At 45.9% G+C, this 18,308-nt stretch overlaps 1 protein-coding gene across 4 annotated transcripts in view; it reads right to left on the bottom strand.

Moving 5' to 3' along the window:
* The window catches only part of LOC126532996 (uncharacterized), a 671,944-nt gene that overhangs the window by 85,396 nt on the left and 568,240 nt on the right, over window positions 1–18,308 (bottom strand). For 3 of the 4 annotated variants that reach the window (XM_055071672.2, XM_055071674.2, XM_055071673.2), the window contains 4 exons: window positions 11,944–12,205; window positions 11,014–11,160; window positions 2,735–2,920; window positions 29–199 (listed from right to left, as the gene is read on the bottom strand). In XM_055071672.2, coding sequence (XP_054927647.2) covers window positions 29–199; window positions 2,735–2,920; window positions 11,014–11,160; window positions 11,944–12,205 — 766 coding nt within the window. The remainder of the gene's footprint in view (window positions 1–28; window positions 200–2,734; window positions 2,921–11,013; window positions 11,161–11,943; window positions 12,206–18,308) is intronic. The other variant, XM_050180179.3, reaches the window with a different exon arrangement.

The following is an 18,308-nucleotide window of genomic DNA, read 5'->3' as shown; positions in this document are numbered from 1 at the left end:
TTCAAGAGATTAATGAGGTAGTACTCACAAATTTAGGTGGTGACATTTTCTCCCGGGGCCCCTGAGGAGCATCCATGCCAGAGGCAGCGATCTTATGCAGGCTGTTGCGAATGAAGGTATAAGCACGAGTGCTCTGGCCCAACAGGTGGTGAAGGTCCTCGATGTCTGAATCCGAGTCAAATTCCGTAGTGCCCCCAGGCTGCACAAATGAAAGCAACGATGAAACCAGGACAGATTTCAACCAGGAATCGAGCTTACATATGAACTTTATGTACTCTACCAATGTAGAATTTTAAGACCTTAAATAAGTCATAATTCCAATAATACATCAAAACAAGTCAACAATTGAGATCTCACTTGGCCTAGGTGAAGAATCTTCAGAGCATGTGCAATGCAGATCTATCTAGCTTACCGTATTGACACGGTTGTAAGTCAACTACTTTTTTTAAATTGGAAAGTCTGAAGTTGGGGGGTCGACTTAAAATCGAAACGAAAACATGGCCCCGCCAAAAAAGCGAGACCAACGGGTGCTACAACGTAGTTACAATTATACGTTTGCTCTTTTCGCTATCCCGCATGTTTGTTCGCTTTCGGAAGGGTTTTTCAACATTTTTGAGAGTTTTACAGTGCATGCAACACTCATGGGGGGGGGGCTTGATAGTTGATGGAAGCGCCACTGTTCCCATTTGCGGCGGCACCCTCGGAACGGCGGCGCTTGCGGGGAGTATCGGTAGTTCATGGAAGAGCAGACACCACTCGCAGGTTTCTCTTTCTCTGTTGAAAGGCATTGGCATTGGTTTGACGCGTTCCACTTGACTGCCGGCTACGTGCTACTTCTATGCTTCCCCAGTCGTCATGAGTGCTCCAGGCCCACTAATCGTTCGGCACTCATTCACAGCAGCATTCAAGAGGGATGCCATCCTTTACGCCGAAAAAACAGATCACTGTGCAGCGGGCAGCAATTTCGATGTTTCTGAACGAGTGGTGCGAGAGTGGCGACTGCAGCGAAGCGAAATTTTCACCTGTGACGGCAAGTGAGAAAGTTTTCACGTGCCGAAGTCTGGACGCTTTCCGGAGCTGTAGGCTAAGCTTGCGGCGTACGTCGCTGAAATGCGTGATCGGTCCCTGCCAGTGAAGTGCGAGATGTTCTTGAAACAAGCCCGGACCTTCGCCTTAATTTTAAGGCCCTGCTCCGCTGCGAGTATAATGAGTGGCTGGCGGCAGAAGACCGCGAAATTACGCCAACCGGACCTGTCAAAAGAGCCTCCCTGACGGCTGCGTGTGGTTGGGTGCATTCGGCGTGGGCTGCTGTTCCACAAGATGTCCTGGTGCGGTCGTTTGCCAAATGTGAAATTTCGCTGGACCACGACGCACTGTGGGACTGCAGCAACAATGACGATGGCATCCCTAGTGAGGATGAGTAGTCCAGTGACCATGTCAGCTACTAATAAATTTTCGTTATCGAATGCACCCTCAGGTTCGCTCTCTCTCTTTTTTTTTTCCTGTCACGCGATATGGGGGGGTCGACTTACAATCGTGTAAATACGGTACGACAATGAGGTACACAATTGGCAGGTTTGCCATGCTTCCAGCAGTCCTTGCTACTTCACTGCCATGCTGAAGTGCTAAGCAATCCAAGTGCCAAAGTTGCTACCTTTCCGATAGAGGTTTTTCCTGGTACACTACAAATGGCTATACTTTGTAAAGCACTGGCAACAGCTCATTTATTTTAACATGCTAAAAGGATATATAGAGAGAAACCTTACAATGTTATTCATCATTAAGCAAATCAAGTGCACTAAACAAGAGCTGACCTTAGGAATGTGAAGACCACAAAAGAAGCTATTATCGTTTGCAATGACCACAACAAGATCAAACTTGACGTAGCAGTTCTGTGGAAACCCGCAAGGTGGAGAGATGTAATTAATAAAGGGAAAATCAGACATCCACCCGTTCGTAGCAATTGCTACAAAAGAAACCCATACAGGTTCCTCGAAAGAAAAGCCTCAGAGTTGACCAGGACAAATTTTTCTTCAACTCTGAGGCTTTTCTTTCGAGGAACCTGTATGGGGTTTCCTTTGTAGCGATTGCTACGAACGGGAGGATGTCCGATTTTCCATTTACTAAGATCAAACTTGCATGAAATTAATATCTCCCATGTGCAGCAGTGCCGAAGAAGCTGCATTGTCCCAACCTGTTTCGTGTTAGGAATGTGAATTCCTAGCGTCCATTTCGAGCATAGGTCAGCAGAAAAAGCCGATACTCGCTCATACTCACTCATCAATATTTTCACAGCCTACGTACTCACTCACTGGCGTTCACAGTGACTTCCATTCACATTTACTGGCACTCACTCACATACATGATCCTTGTGTCTACTCACACTTGCCGACTGTCACGCACGTCCACTTAAAATCACTGTCACTGACTTTCGTTCATACCCGTGTTAACTGGCCCTCACTCCTCCTCTTACTCAGGTCCACTTCATACGGTTCATTTGCCTTGCATCCTTCGTCGCTCACAAAAGCTCTATCGTGCACCTGGGAAATGAGTGTGGCTGATGTTTGTGGTGCTCTTTCTGTCCTAAACCTCGACAGCTATGCACCAACTAGCCCAACACCCTACTTTGCTAAATGAGTGTGGAGTGAGCATTCACCAGTGCACTCTTGAGCGAGTATGATGGACACCAATGGTTTTAAGCTCCTATTTTATCGCAATGTAAACGTCTAAGCACCTTGGTGGCAGGGCGGCCCTTGTGTGGGGATCGTCTTGGGAGGTCTCTGGGCTGGCCGCTGAGCGAGGAAGTGTCCGATGGGCTCCCGATGAAGGCCCAGTAGTCGTCCCCAAAGTCTAGCAGCTTCTTCACTTGGTCCTCATCTGCAGTCTGCTCGGAGTAGGGCTCGCTGAAGTACGGTGGGTCCTGCATTGTACGAGTAGAGGTGCACACTGTGTTTTCAAATCTATCAGTGACATACTTTCTTGTTAAAAATGAAAACACATTTTTGCAAATGCTGTTGGCTAGGATTGATAACCCATCAAAGCTACACATGCACAGTATATATGGTCTGCTCTTAACCTAAACGACACCCAAGTGGCATTAAGAACAATGCTGGATCAACTTTATGAGAAAACAGGGTCTTGTATGAAGGGCCAGGGAGGAAACTGCAGTATGCCTGCCTTTAGTCAGATCTCCGCTGAATTCAGTGACCAAGTTTTAACTGGGTGCCTCCTTTAAGAGTGAACTGTACTGAATGTGCCCCAGGACAGAGCAAGCACTTCACCTGCGAAGTTCTCTACAGTGAATTTTACATCTAAGGAGAAAGCAGATTTTAAAAATTTGAGCACTAATGGATTCATTTAACATGCCTGGGTGCACATGCTATCATTTGGGCAAGTTAAAAGTTAGTTAAAAGTTAAAAGGTTTAGTTAAAAGTTAGTGCTTTCAGGTGTCAAGAAAGAAACAAAGTAATATGTGCAGAGTTTCAACCTACCACACGGTGCAAAGAGAGGGTAATCCCACAAATGGCCAACATGGAGGTTTATGGTTTGTGCAATCTTCAGATTTAGCGACTTCAGTGCACTTAAACTACTTCTGGCCCAGTCCCTTTACTGTAACTTGCAATGTTCTCCATGAACAGCTACAATATAGGGTGGAATCTCGATACAATAAACATGGGTACAGTGAAACTTCGTTAAACCGTAGTTGGCCAGGGCTCGGAAAAAGTATGTACTAAACAGTAGTACTGCTTAGCCGAAATAGCATGAGATCACCTACTTACCTGCCAAAAACGGAACTCGGAGAGAGTGCGATGAAAGGGGAAGAAGACGTGCAGTATTTATTCCCTTCGTGCGACAAAAGTGTTACTTTCGTTTGATGCTGTGGTGGCCTAGTAGCATTGACAGCGGCCTCAAACTTACTGAAGCAGCGAGCCAGCCCCCTCTTCTCGGCAAACACTCGTATGGCAGATTCCTCGCTGACGTTGCATATTCTCCGTGCACAGGCACGGTAGCATTTCAGAAGTCGTGGGGCGCCTTTTTTATTGTTGGGTGCTGTTCTCGTCGCAACAATTGCATTCATGAGGCTAATGTAACGCGCAACTTCTGCCACTGTCGGACCTGAATCGCCTGTGCTGTCACTTCCCGTGTTGCCCTTATCACTGTCGCTAGGTGACACTTAGGCAACAACAAAGACAACGATGGCGAAAAGTCGCACCTCGTAGCCAACATCTCTTCGCGGTCGCAGCAGTGCTGCAGAGCAACTTCTTCGCATTCCAAATGCCACACACCATAGTCAACAGTAGACCCATGTCGCGTGCTAGTGCAGACTTCTTTGTGTCACATTTGATAGCACGAACTATGTCTAATTTTTCTTCTACGCTGAGAACCCGGCATCTTTTTTTATCCGAGCTTCAGCAATAACGAGAGTCCTTGCTTGCATGACGCCACAACGCTCTCTCGCACGGCGCCAAGTTGATGTTCATGTTGATGTGGCTTCAAGTACAAACACACAGGGCACTTGCAGGCCATTGTTCTGATCTCTGAGGCTTGTTGTTCTGCCGAGCCGCCCGATAGAGATGACGTACCGCCGTGTTTGCGCAACGAAAAGTGGAAATGCTATGTGTTAACTGATAAGTACGCAATAAGCTGATACGGTTTATGCAGATACAAAACACATTATGTTCAATGGCCGCTGAGTCGGAGACTTGCCGCAATGCCAAAAACAAAACTGTTTAAGCAGGTACGGTTTAACAAGGTTTTATTGTATAACCAATTAAACAAAAATGTTTGTTCCAATACACATTACAAATATATGCTTATAATGAAATAAGATATTGTGGCGTTTGCTATGAGCCAGATGCACGACCTGTGTAGACGGAGCCAAACACAACACACCCCCCAGCATACCGCCCATTGACCAATTTATGCACAGCTCGCAGCACAGAGCTGCTAGAGGCCTGTGTTGGTTGAGGGACTGCGCCCTCTACATTTCTGCTTTGAAGAACATATCTGACCACCATCTTTACCAGTCCAGCCTATCAGGTGGTACAACTCATCGCCCGTACCTAATCTCTTGCACTGGGCCTGTGTGGCGGTCGAATGCTCTAAAGGGAGGCATCCTTGTTCTTCTAGGTGTAGTCGTACTTTTTAGTGTAGTCGCACTCCTTTGCTGTGGACTTGCTGGTGTTAACAGGCTGCCGACATGGTGTTGCCTCGGTGCCTTCCCCATGAACCAGTTCTTGAAGGCATTGAGTCTGTGGCCTGCGGTACACCTCTGAGGTGGCAATCCTGTATTCATCTGGTTGGAACAGGACCAGGTTTTGCCAGATGTGCTGCAGGATTTCTCGCTTTTCTGTTTCTATTGTGAAACACCTTGGACGCCATGAAGGGGTGAGGACTGCTGCCGAGACCATTCCTGGTTGCATCCAAACCCGGGTACCTTCTTGAAGTGTCCGTAAGTCCCTGGTGCGATGTCGGCTACCGAAGACAGCTGCCCGTTTTTTTCTTGGATTGAGCATCTTTGTCACCCACATCTTGACGTGCTGCTTTTGATGCACTTGTTGCTCCTCCTAGGGTAGCCTTGTTTGGAGTCTTCTGCCCATCAAAAGTTGTGCAGGGCTGAATACTGTGACATTGACTGCATCTCTGTAGTTCACAAGGCTCAAGAAGGGGTCCGCTGCTTGTCACTGTGCAACAAGCTCTTCACTGTGCGTGCCATGCGCTCAGCCTCTCTATTGGACTAAGGTTAGTTTGGGCTGCTTGTGACATGTACAATGCCATATGAAACCATGAAGAGCGTGAATCCCTTGGACTGGAATGGAGGCCCGTGGTCAGATTGCAGCCTTTTTGGGATGCCATGCAGTGAGAAGATGCTTTTTGAAATTTTCATGACTCGGCATGCTGTTGTTGGCTAGAGAGTGACTATTTCCAGGTACTGCGAGTACTAGTCAACTAGAAGAAGGATTTTTCAAGAAGAAGTAAAGTCTGTCCCATTACATGGAGCAAGTCTGTGCCAAGCACTTCCCAGGGATGATCTGGACGCATTGTGCTGCAGAGAGGCTCTACTGGATTCACACGATACGAAACAAACCCCTCACACCTGAGACAAGATTCTTCAAGTCTGTACTGATGCCAGGCCACCACACCAACTCACGGGTTCGGGACCTACATCTGTTGATGCCTTAATGATCTTTGTGAATCAGCACCAACACACTTGGCCGGAAGGTGGCTGGGATAACCCTACAAATGCCTTTGAGAAGAAGGCCATTGCAGAGTGAGAGCTAGTTGATGAGAGCAGCGTACTTTACAAGGTGCAACGAAAGCTTGTTTCTCCTTGGGAAGCCATTCTGGCAGAGAAAAATTAGTGCACTGCACTCACCACCTTGAGCGTGCACCATTTTGACGTCTTCTGGCTGTAGCGCTGCTACTGCTGCCAAAAGACCTCAGTGGCAATGCCTCAATTTTGTCCACAGGATGAGGAATATCTGCTGGCTTCATAGGGACATGTCACAATGTGTAAGCTGCGGTAAGTGGCTTTCCTGGGACTTGCTACATGTTGAAATGGCATGACATCACTTTGAGTCTAAAACGCTGGATGCGAGGTGGCAATGCGTCCAGGTATAGCTTGCCAAATAGTGAGGCTAGTGGTTGATGATCTGCTTCAACCTCAAACAACAGGCCTCACAGAAATGCGTCAAACGTCCGAATGGCCTGCACAGTGACTAAGGCCTCCTTTTCAGTTTGGCTGTACCTTTACTCTGTCAAGGAAGCAAACATTGCATTTGCAGGACTGTTCCCAGGCCAAAGGACCTTGCATGGGCAGAGACGATCATTGGGTGTGCAGGAATATACTTTGCCATGCAATGGTTGGAGGTGAGCATGTTTTTCACTGCAGCAAATGCAGATTCATGCTCATGAGACCATGTCCATGTGACATTCTTGCCAAGAATAGCCCTGATCATGGCTGTAGCTTCTGATGCATGTGGGAGAAAGAGGTCCAGTTGATTGACCACGCCTAAGAGTCGCCGCACACTAGCTACATCTGTGGGCGGACTCGTGTCATTCACTGCCTTGAGCCTGTTGGGCTTTGGCTGGATGCCTTGCGCTGGTATGTTAACCCCAAGAGAAAACTTCTCTCTGGCAAATACAGCATTTTTCGTTATTCAAGGTGATTCCAGCCTGAGAAAGCCTTAAAAAAATTAAATTATGGGGTTTTAAGTGCCAGAACCACGACCTGATTATGAGGCACGCCGTAGTGGGGGACTTGGGAATAAGGTTCTTTAATGTGCACATAAATCTAAGTACACGGATATTTTTGCCTTTCACCCCCATCGAAATGTGGCTGCCGTGGCCAGAATTCCATCCCACAACCTTGTGCTTAGCAGCCCAACACCATAGCCACTGAGCAACCATGGCGGGTGACAAAGCCTTGTGAGGACTTCTTGACGGCCAGTGTCATATTTTTCCAAAGAGTGGCTAAAAACCAGGATATCATGAATCATGGAGACCATGCCTTCCAGTCCTTCCAGAATTGTTGACATTTGCTTCCAAATAATTCTAGTGCTGATGTGATGCCGAAAGGTACCTGAGGAAAGCAGTAGTACCCAAACAGCGTTAAAAAGTTTGTGAGCTCTTGCGATTCTTCCACAAGCTTGACTTGATAAAAACGAGACGTTGCCTCCAATTTAGTGAATACTTCCGCCAGAGCTTCCAGTGCCAGAAAGCCAGACAACAGTACTGAGAGGGCCTTGACGACATACACACGTTGTGCAATGTACTTGCCGTTCCATAGCAAAGTCGCCGTGAAGGATCCCAGGATGTTGAGTGGCTGTGCACCCAGTCCCGAGAGGTTGTCAACTCTGTCTTTGAAGACTTCCGTGTAGTTGTCAACAGTGATTTCAACATACTTGGCGTTGCCCGAGCTGTAAAATATATCCAGCTGGACTGCAGACACCTTGGCCTGTCTTGCTTTCCAAGCACGACAAACATCAGCAAAATTGCCTTTTTTGTTGCAGTAGTTGCACTGCGAGTTGCACACTGGACACTCGGAGGGGGTATATGGGGCGCGACCGCAGGAATCACACGAACTCTGGCTAGTGGCTTTCTGTTTTGCTGGCATCACCTCCGCATGGCTGTCACGTCTCGGCTGGAACCGACGGTGCTTGGCTGCATCGAGATTCAGTGGACTTTGCACTGTTGCGTGTGTCCCAAGCTTACTCTTCTGTTTTTCGGCATCTTCCACTTGCCTTGCTTGAATCCACACATCCTTTAGGCTCAGCTGAGGGTTCCTGCAGAGCTTATCGGCAAGTGAGGAATTCTGTAGTCCCACTATGAAGCAGTCGCAAACAAGACGCTCTTCGGCTTGAGAGGGAGGGTAGTTGCACCTTTTATACAGTTTTTAGGGTTCCATGTAGAAGCTGTCCATGGTTTCACCCGGTTGCTGAACTCGTCTATGAAACTGAACGTACTCATAAACGTCATTGATGGGATGGACGAAATCTACCGTGAACTTATTGACTATGACCGAGTAGTCGTTCAGAGATGTGTCTTGGCCAAAAGTCGCAAGAAGCGGGCAAGCTTCCGGGCCCATGCAATACAGCAGAGTCCAAAGTTGAATACCGTATTTACTCGAATCTAGGCCGACCCCGACTCTAAGCAAGCTCCCTAAAGTCCGAAGCCAACAAAAAAATATATATATTACTTCGAATGTAGGCAAAACAAAAAAAGCGAGGACAGTGTTCACAAAATGCAAACAGCATTTATTGAATCTGAATGTGCAGAGCTCATTCAACGTCGTCGTCGCTGCTAGACTCATCGCTGTGTTCCTTGTCAATGTCACTTTCAAACAGTGCACTATCTTCGGTACCGTCAAGCGCATTAGATATGCTGCGCTTTTTAAAGGCGCGCACAATCAAAGTACCTGGGATGTTGTCCCATGCTGCAGCTACCCAGCCCGCCAGCTGCAATAGCGATGCACGTTTGATGCGGCCCGTTGCCATTAGCATGTGGTCTTCGTCAGTCAACCAGTCCGTGTAATATTTCTGCAGACGATCCTTGAAAGGTTTGTTGATGCAGACATCACCTGGCTGCAACTGGCCTGTCATGCCGCCCGGTATGACAGCGAAGTCCGTGTTCGCTTGGGCGAGCACAGCCTTCACATTGTCGGTCAAGTGTCCACGGTAAGAGTCGACGACAAGGAGCGAGTTCTTTGTCAAAAGGGCTCCTGGACGCCGTCGCCACACAATCTTAACCCACTCTTCCCCCATCGCACCCGACATCCACCTGTTCTCATTTGCCCGCACAATGACATTTCTTGGGAAAGTTTCTCGAGCAGGCAGCATATCATATAAGGAGGGAGTTTACGTCCATCAGCTGCGCAGCACAGCATCACAGTTGCGCGCTGCTTCTCGTAGCCCACAGAGTGCACCTTCACCTCCTTGGCACCCTTTTCATTCACGGTGTATGCCACTGGCATATCAAAATACACAGCCGTCTGGTCGGCGTTGCCCATTTGCCCAAGGTTGCAGCCTGCCGCTTCTCTCTTTCGCAGCACTGGAAAGCTATCAGCTTTTCTTCGAAATCGCTTGGCAGCTTCTGGGTGATTGAAGTGTGAAGTCGGAGGCTGAAGCCGATGTGCTTCATGGATTTCTGAAGCCAGCCCCGGCTGGCTTTGAAATCCTTTGGCGTTAGGCCTCGTTCCCCCGAAAGTTCCCTAGCTTTCGCTTGGAGCAGTTCTGTTGTCACTGGAAGGGCAGCTGCTCTCTGTGTCCGAACAAAGTCGGCCAAAACTGTCTCCACTTCGTGGTGACGGCCTCTCTTTGGTCCACTAAATTCCATCCTCGTTGCGGCGCAAGCAAAAAGCTGCTGTCATTGTCCCCTCCAACAACGGACGTTTTTCTCATCGACGCCAAAGTCCCGCCCAGCTTGAAGGTTCGACAATGCCTCTGCGGCTATCACAACTTTTCGCTTGAAAGCAGCACTGTAGTTGCATCTCCAGGTTGGTGCCATTGCGATAACACCATGCCGCACACCGATACAGCCAACACGACACAGGTCAAAATGGCGACCTCGCTTGTGTACGGTCGGCTACTGGCATGGCTAGTAGCGGCTGCGATACTGACTTTTCTATATGGCGCTAGCTATGCACCATATTTAGCAGTTTCAATGAAAAACTGGCGCGTTTCTTAAAATCCACGAATCTAAGCTGACCCTAGAGTTTGCAATATGATTATTTGAAAAAAACTATCCGCCTAGATTCAAATAAATACGGTATCTCCCAATGCATGTTGAAGGCCCGAGGCAATGTTTAGTCTACGAATAGGTTTGACCACGAACCAGCACTCTCCAAGTCAAACCAACCTGGCAGGTGCAAGGAAAGACCAGCCCATGATGCGGTCACCAGTATGGGTGCAGCGGCCAGTTCCAATGAATCAGTATGTGGAGCAGCTGTTTGCAACAAATCCTCCTCCAAGGACATGGTAGCTGCTGAGTGCGGCGGCTATGACATTTAGGCAACTGACTTGCGTGTAGTAGCCCAGCTGGTGATGGCAAGCATTGGCGAGGCCAAAGGAGGCGTTGGCGAGGCAGACGAAGGCAACTATGCAGTTGCTGACTGGAGGCTTCATAGATGGTGGATGAAGGTACTGCCCTCGCAGTTACTGGCATAAGAGGCCTCATTGGCAACGAAAATGAAGCACTGTGTGATGCCATGACCACTTGTAACACCAAGCTGCACTTGCTACGAGCCAGATGCACGACTGGCAGCAGCATAGACTGAGCTGAACACAACACAACCTCAGCGCACCGCATGTCAACCAATTTATACACAGCTCGCAGCACAGGGTTGCTAGACGCCTGTGTTGGTTGAAGGGCTGAGCCCTCTACAGATATGACAAAGGTATTTTCGTGTCTGATGTGACTTCGTTATAACAAGGTTTAACTGTAAACCCAGTATTTCAATTAACCATGAGAATGTTTGGGCTACAAAACAGTAACAGCACAATGATTTTGGCTCACCTGGTAATCATCCCAAACCTGGTCCGAGACTGAGCTCTGCTCCTCCACATGGGCCAAGGTGGGCGCCCGCGAGAACAGGTGGCTCTTGGAGCTGATGTACGGAAGGCAGTCCTGTACAGACGTGCAGATTCCATGTTCTCTGCCTGTCTATTTCATGAGGGTGGCAAAAGCAGTAAAAAATACTAGCAATACCAACAAGCTCTTTTAGGTCGTAAAGTTAGAATTTCTTCTGTTGGTCTGAACAAGTCTAAATACAATTCTATTTGGCATAAGTTACATCATCAAGAGTGTCTACAAGTTATGAACAATTGATCCACTTGCTTGAATACCATTTGAACAAATGATTCCCATTATTGAACAATGGCAACACCTTTGTACTGAAAGGGACCTGATGTTGTGGCATTTCACTTGAATGTCTTTTCTCTTATGCAAAGCTTCTTGAGGCTCCTTGAGGTTTGTCAATGAAGAGTTAGCCACATTAAAGCTTATCGCAAGAGCTCAAAACAAAGATGTAAGCTACCATATCTTGCAAGCTGAATTTGCTTTCAGCCAACATGAGTACACTACCTTCACTGTCTTTTAAAACTCCAGTTGGTTTCTTGCAATCTGTATAGCAGTAACATGGAAGAAGAGCAACAGCTTTGCAACACCTGCTAGTGGGCTAGTCGCTTCATTTCTTAATTATGTGGTAGTGTATTGTGTAAACACTACATACACAAAATACTATGCCCAGTGCATCATACTTGCATGTGTTGAGCTTATGCGAAAGGCTACTGCATACCAAGCTGTAGCTTTGTGCACATGTCTTGCTATATGGAAGTGCACAACTCACAAACATAAAAGAAGCGAGGTAATCTGAACTAGTAAGCTGCCTTTTCGAACAAGAGAGCACATATTTACAAACATATGGTGTTATAACGACGTCCTTACCTGGTAGTTCTCTGTGCCCGAAGATGAAGACACATTCTGCAGAGACCCAGTGGTGCCTGTTGAAAGGGATGTGGCGGAGGCTCGTCTCAGGCGGCGTCCGCTGTCGTCTCCACTTTTCTGCCGCTTGTGTGCTGATGAAGAGCCAGACAGGGCCTCCGAGCTCGAGCCAGAGCGCAATCCCCGTAGGCCACGAGACCTTTGCGGTCGGCGGTCAGGCGATGAGGGGTCTTTCTGAACACCCACTGAGCTCGTACGTGGCCGACTGTAAGCAAGCAAATAGAGCAAGAGAAAGAGTACAATTCATTTTGCCTGAATAGCAAAAACTGACAGCTTTAATTTCTAACAGGTGTGGAACATTTATTTGTACAGGATGAACGCACAACAGTACCCTCCTGTTTCTACACAGTGCCTCTTGTTGCAAATTTTGTCAAGATGGTGTATATACAACATACTTTGCTCCAGTGCTGTGTGCATGTGGCACCAGATCGGCCAGAAATTCTATCGACCACTTGCAGAAAGCACAGAAATACACTTCCTCTTGAAGAACAAACAAACTAGTGACAAGCTTCCTGCAATTGCGTACTGCACAATACACCAGCAAGCAGCATCATTTTTGAAAAGAATATGCAAATGGCTCATCGCCACTTACTGCTGTCCACCAAGCCTAGCCAGCATTGCTTGAAAGCCATAGCAGATGTTGCTTTAAGAAACAACCAATGGCAATCGCTAAGTGTGATGTTGTGAGAACTCCTTACCTTCTAGTCACAACAATTCGCACAGAAGAGAAGATAGGCTGCTATTTGGGGCATCTGGGCTGTGAAGCCCGTGATGGGGCACTGCACGGGCTTGGGCTAGCCCAAAAGCCCGGACCCAGGCCGGCTGACAGGCTTAAGCCAGGTAAGCAGTTGTTAACTCGGACTCAGGCTGGGCTCGGGACTAGGAGCTTCGGGCTTGAATCAGGCCCGGTTGCAGTCGGGTCCGGATTAGGCCCAGGCACACTATTTGCAACTCCACAAAAGTGAAAACTATAAAAACTGCAGCCCAATGCAAATTTAAGGTCAGTGGTGTCTGTCAGTTTATGGGAAAGTCGAAGCAAGCAGGCCAAGACACAGCAGCTGTGCATTGCACAGATTAGTGTACATTAGTGGCGGTCTTCAGCGATGGAGAAAATGGTATCAGTGATCAAACGCACTCACTGTACGCCCCGCTTTTTAATACGATCATCATTCTATGCCTACTTCAGGCACATTTTATCTACGTATCTATCTATGAGGGACATTTTGAAATTAAGTTCCGTCATTTATTTTCACTTGGAAACTTTACTGCCAAAAATAATACATCATGGCAACATGGACTATACACCTTGCACTATTTTTTCACATAGTCGCCACTGACACTGAGCCATTTTTCGTAGCGTGCATTCAGTTTGAAGAAACCATCTGGTAAAACTCAGTGCCCTGTGATGCAAGGAATTGTTGCAGAGCCTGCTTCAGCTAAGCATTGTTTTGGAAGTGACATCCCAAGAGTGCAGTTTTCAATGCAGGGAACAGGTGCCTATTCACGCCAGATAACCGCACACACTTCCGTTGGCGAGCACGTTGTCAGCACACGTCTGTCTGCCATCGTGATTTGTGCTCAAATAACCCCGAGTTTGCAGGTCTGCTGCTACTCTCTCTTCTTCAAAACTCTGCGCATGCGTCATCATTCCTCCGCTGACGCTCCTTCCATCGTTGAACCAGCAACGGGCATGGATTCTTACGGCGATTGTTTGTTTAACCTGATGCACCACCATCTTGTGGGATGTCATGTCAGCCGAAGGACGAATCCCAACATAAAAACGTAACGATTCTTTATTCGACTAACGATGGCAGCGGACTGGCATACCAACGCTACGTTCGTCCCAGTAGCGGAAGGTAGAAAAGCAGTCTTTCTCAGCCAGGCAGCCTGTTTTTATAGCCACCGTCGGTGACGCATACCTCGGGTGACGTGGCGGTGGCGCTATATTTTATCAACCATGCAGTCCAGCGTGCAGCTGTGTTATGCTGGGCCAGATGATAAGAAGACGGAGGGTGCGCAGAAATATGCGCGGAGTGTGTCGCCACAATCTCATTCAATAAAAATGATGAAGCTTACTTTCCGAATGTCCCTCATGTCTGTCAGTCTGTCTGTCTCTCTCTCTCTGTGTGTGTGCATGTGCGTGCATGTGTGTGTGTCTTATGCCATATTACCCAATTGTTGTCTACTAACCTGAGCCACTACGTATGTCCTCGGGGTCATGGTAGTTCCATCGTTGCCATACAGTCATGATTATCCCATTCTAGTCATGTCGTTCTTGTAACCCTGTCATACCAGCATCATCTCATAAACGTCATCAAATTGTCGTCCTATAACCATCGCAGTTCCATCGACGTCATTCCATTGTAATCATGCTGTCATCATTCAATCCTGCTTATGTCGCGGATGTCATGCCATCGTAGTCATTGCGTCGTTGACTTACAGTCATCGTCATGCATTTGCTGTCATAGTGTGGTCGTGATGGCACCGTGGTCATTCCATCATTGGCATTCCAGCTTTGTTGTCAGATTCCCATCACACTGTTGTCTTCCCGCCATTTTTGTCACACCGTCATCGCCACACCATCATCGTCATACGCTTGTCGTCATTTTATTGTCATCAGGCCATCGTCGTCAAGCTGTTATTGCACCGTTGCAATCATTTCGGAAATTTCATCCAATTGTTGTCATGCCATCATTATCATAACGCCTTCGTCGTTCCAGCAACATAATTTCTCCTTCATTCCATTATATTTGTGCTATCATCAATCAACCGTAATTATACCACTGTCATCATAGCATTGTAATTGCATCATGGTTATTTATCGTCATTGCATCAGAATCATCCCATCGTCGTCATGTTGTTGTCCTCATAATGCCTTCATCATTTATTGTACATACTTTCAAGGCCGGCAGGCACAACAGAAAGCAGTGGTAGAGTACATAGAGTACATAATTATATCACTGCCATTCCTTCTTCGTAATTCCATCATCGTCCCTGCATGCACCATCGGCGTATGGCCCTTGTCCTACCGTTGAAAGATAACCTTGGAGAGCAATGGTCATAACGAAGCGGGCCAATCTCTGGGGCAGTCTATGTCAAATATAGCTGAAGCACTTAAAGATCTCAGCAGCACCACCACACATTCTAAATAAAGGTGTCTTAGTGAATAGAGTGTGTCGCTATGTGGTCGCTACATTGCACAAATGCTAATCGCATTAACTTCGATAGTCAACTTAAGAGGAAGCTTTAGCTCGGGACCTCCTGTCTAAATACATGAGAAAGGAAAAATTGTTTTCTCAGCAATCACTGTGATCAATTTGAGATGTTTGTTGCATTTAAAAGAAAGAGTTAAAATCTAGTGACTGTTGGTCAACAAAAAATTGACAAAAATAAAGATTTTTAGATAGCGTAACTACGAAGTTTACAACTCTTATTTCAGCAATGAAAAGTGATATCACAATTCTATCCATTGCCCCTAATAGTACATATAAAATGGCCAAAATTGATGTACAATACATGGCTCTCAAGTAGACCCCTAATTTGTGAGTAGAACTTTTGTGAAACACTTACAAACACTGTAACAAATTCATGCAAGGTATAAATTGACATATCATAATGTCTGCTTTGGATGCTCTAAAGGATGCTGTTTACAGAACTGCGATATCTGTTATGGGTGCAGAGCTACGAATTTGTAAACTTCATGCTTCTATTTTTTGCAAACTTTCCAATTCTTGAAAATTCCATTAAAAATATTCACGCCCTAAATCGAAATTCCACTTCCAACAGTAACTAGGATTTAACTTTCTCCCTCAAATGCAGCAATTGTTATTAAAATCTTCCCAGTGGTTATTTAAAAAAAAAGTGTTTCTGCGTTTGATATGTATTAAAATAGGCGGCATCAGAGCAGAGTTCGAGCTAAAGCTTCCTCTTAAGAGAGGTTCTGCCGGAATTCTTTTGTCTTCAGGACACTAAAATACTCTGGTCTGTTCCCAGGTTATTGGAACCTCAAATTCCTAGGAGTGATCATGCTCAGGCGTGAAATGGACAACCTGACGTTCGATGGAGATAGTGCTGCAAGTTTGACAGCACTCCCCAAGGTGGTTGGGAGCGATGCTCAAAAGGCAAATTTCAAGAGTTGCTAGACATCAGAGTCGAATCAAAATGACAAAGAGTTAGAAAGATATTTGCATTGCAATCATGCTAAAGATATTGGAAACTATTTGATTGGTATGAGACTTCCTGAAAAAAATTCCCCATAATGTCTTCAGGAATCCAAGCTATCCTTCATATAGCAACCACACGAGGAATCAATGAGAGGAGTTTCATTACAGTTACATTTTTAAAGAGAAGAAGACGTGCCATGAGGCATAGTCGTATGCAATATTTCATTGCTGCACAAAAATATGTAGATTTTTGACAGCGATCACTGATATGCCGCTTTGCACTGCCTGTGCATCATCAATTTAGTGGAAAAACAAAAATAAAAACATTTTGAACAAGTTCTTAGAGCCCTTAAATAAAGTGGTAGAAAATAAAATCTTGAAAGTTCTTCACAATTTTTTTTCTGTGTTAAAGACATAGTGCAACTCGCTACTGGTTTCCATTATTCATTTTCATTATTTGGTCAAGTGGGTTGAATATTCTGCTGCAGTTTATTGCACAATTTATACTTTCAAGTCTCCATTGTTCTCAGATATATCATGTAAGCCTACGCGGATTCTGCAAAATTTCTCAACATTAGTGAGGAGGATGTCAAAAAAAAAAAAAAACGCAGGAAATGTTATTGTCTCAGTGAATTTTTATGTTGAATGCTATTTTCACATGTTAAGTGCCTCAACCTTTGTGTTCGCAGCCTAAGTGAGTTCCCTGCTAATTTCCGTGGCCAAACAAACATCATACTCCAATCTGATAGGAAAAAAGAAAACTATGTTGCCTATGTTGTACATGCGCTATACTGAAACAAAAGAAGACAGAGGCCAAATTTGCATATAATGTGAAGTGAGGATGCCTTAATTGTCGACTGAAAAACTGATACCATTAGAATGAAGCCAAATAAAGCAATAAAAACGGCACATTCCATGTGAAATTATGATTGCACATGAGCTTTGCAGATCACCAATTTCTGTTTAATGAAAAATGCTTCAAGTGGCCGTGTATTATGGTATTCCTGAAAACCAATAGATCAACTTATTTAAATTTACATTCACGACAGATCTATTAGCTCGAGTTCCATCACTGTACATCCCAATGATTATACGAGATTCAAAAGCAAGATGAAATGGCTGGCGGTGTGTGCGAGAGTGTTCACGTATGCCTTTGCTATAGTATGTTCCTGCAGAAATATTTAGAAAGTGTAGTACGGCCGTTCATATCACACTTTAAAGCATGAGCATGGTGATCAATGAATGTACTTTTCGATTTCTTCTTCCCTAATTGTGAGCAACGTTATGCAACTCCCAGTGGCTTTTGCTAGCCTGACCCCTCCCTATTTTCCTAACTGTCCATTGTATATGTGTTTTCACACCAAATACTCGAATACATGGTACTTCGTACATACATGGCACATACATGGTATTTCGAGATGCCCCATTAACCACTCGAAAACTAGCCTATCAGACTTTTGTTCGTCCTCAACTTGAATTCGCCTCGCCCATATGGTCACCACATCAGGCTTATCTAATACAATCACTAGAACAAATTCAGAACCGCGCGGTACGTTTTATAACCAGGAAATATGACTGACAGACTAGTGTTACTAACCTGAAATTCTCGCTATCACTCCCGACACTAGAGCTGCGAAGGAAGGTTGCTTTGCTCTGCCTTTTCCACAAAATAATTCATAGTCAGCGTCCTACTACCCTTCCCCTTACCAAACCACATCGTACATCCCGTCGTCTTTGTAATAGCCACAGCTTTAGGCACATATTTAGCCGAACCATGACTTTTAATTCATCAGCGCTTCTGCGTGCCATAAGCTAATGGAATGATCTTCCTGATCGCATCGTTGCCATTTATGACTCGGCAGTCTTCAAAGACCAAGTACTGCTCTGGTTTTCTCAGCTGTTTTATTCACTACCTTGTACTTTGTTAGTCACCCTTTTAGCCGCCATTTCAATGTTCCTTCAGAGATTGCATATACTGTGCAATATTTTTCTGGCCTTAGATTTGTAGCTTCATACTTGTCATTACTTCTCTGCGTCCTGTGAAACTGTTACCCATTGTATAATGATGCATGAGCTGCTTTTCTGTGTCCTTCATTTTCTGTACATGCCCCCCTCACACAATACTCCTATTTGGAGCCTGTGAGT

The sequence above is a fragment of the Dermacentor andersoni genome, chromosome 7 (assembly GCF_023375885.2).
Source record: "Dermacentor andersoni chromosome 7, qqDerAnde1_hic_scaffold, whole genome shotgun sequence".
NCBI lineage: Eukaryota > Metazoa > Arthropoda > Arachnida > Ixodida > Ixodidae > Dermacentor > Dermacentor andersoni.
This window is presented reverse-complemented; position numbering and strand designations above follow the sequence as displayed.